Source organism: Crocodylus porosus, unplaced genomic scaffold (genome assembly GCF_001723895.1).
Source record: "Crocodylus porosus isolate Cpor-Errol unplaced genomic scaffold, CroPor_comp1, whole genome shotgun sequence".
In the NCBI taxonomy this organism is placed as follows: Eukaryota; Metazoa; Chordata; order Crocodylia; family Crocodylidae; genus Crocodylus; species Crocodylus porosus.
The window spans coordinates 2,265,604-2,266,665 of NW_017728943.1; the positions used below are offsets into that span (position 1 = coordinate 2,265,604).

At 70.3% G+C, this 1,062-nt stretch overlaps 1 protein-coding gene across 1 annotated transcript in view; it reads left to right on the forward strand.

Annotated features, from left to right (window-relative positions):
• Positions 1-1,062, forward strand: part of DLX4 (distal-less homeobox 4) — a 5,713-nt gene that overhangs the window by 3,941 nt on the left and 710 nt on the right. The window contains exon 2 of the mRNA XM_019548427.1: positions 210-403. Coding sequence (XP_019403972.1) covers positions 210-403 — 194 coding nt within the window. The remainder of the gene's footprint in view (positions 1-209; positions 404-1,062) is intronic.

A 1,062-nucleotide genomic window follows, 5' to 3' on the forward strand; every position in this document is an offset into this window, starting at 1 on the left:
GCGGTCTCGGCTCCTCCGGGGGGTCGGAGAGGAGACGGGGACGTGTGTGGGGCGCTCCCACGAGGGAGAGGGCTCCGCGCCGTGGGGCCCGGCCGAGCCGTGGGCAAGGCTAAGCTGCAGCCGGGCTCCGGGCGGGGGCATGGCGGGGCTGCCCGTGCGGGGAGGGGGAGCTGCGGCCCCGCGCCCCTCACCCGGTCCTGTCCCCGCAGAGCACGAGAAGGCGGCGGTGATCGAGAACGGCGAGATCCGCCTCAACGGCAAAGGCAAGAAGATCCGCAAGCCCCGCACCATCTACTCCAGCCTGCAGCTCCAGGCGCTCAACCAGCGCTTCCAGCAGACGCAGTACCTGGCCCTGCCCGAGCGAGCCGAGCTGGCCGCGCAGCTGGGCCTCACGCAGACCCAGGTAGGCCCGGGCCCGGGATCCAGGGGCAGCAAGGCGCGGGGGCCCGGCCTGCCCCCCACGAGTCCGGGTTCACTCCGCCTTTGCGCAGAGCGGGGCTTGCCCTTGGCCCGGCTCCCCTGCAGGGAATCCCGGGGCGGCCTGGGCGTTCCCCAGCCCTGCTCTCGGTGTAAACGGAGCGAATTCGGATTCACACCGGAGTGCGGCCTCACTCGGTCCCTCCCGTGCGGCTCCACCTGCTTCCCCTGCTTCACCCCCCAGCGCCAATTCAGATTCACTCCGCAGCCACCTGGCTCGCAACCCAAGCCAAAGGGTCCGCGTGCCTTTCCTGCTTGTCTTGCCCCACAGCTGGCCGCTACACCGGGTCAGCTCCGGAGTGAATTCGGATTCCCCGCAATTTTTACAGCCGATCGCTCACATTTTACAGCTGAACGGGGCTGAAAGTGTAGACCCACCCCCAGAGGATGCGGGTGGGGATGTGGGGCGGGGGGCTCTTCGCTGGCTGGGAGTGACTCCCATCCTCCCCGGCATCCAGCCTCAGCTTTCCTCCGCCCCAGGCGTTTTGATCCGGGCCGGGGACTTCGCCACGCGTTCAGGCTGGGGTCGAGGCCGCGGAGCCCGGGCTAGGGGCAGTCCCGGGCCGGGGGTGGCAGCCGGAGCGA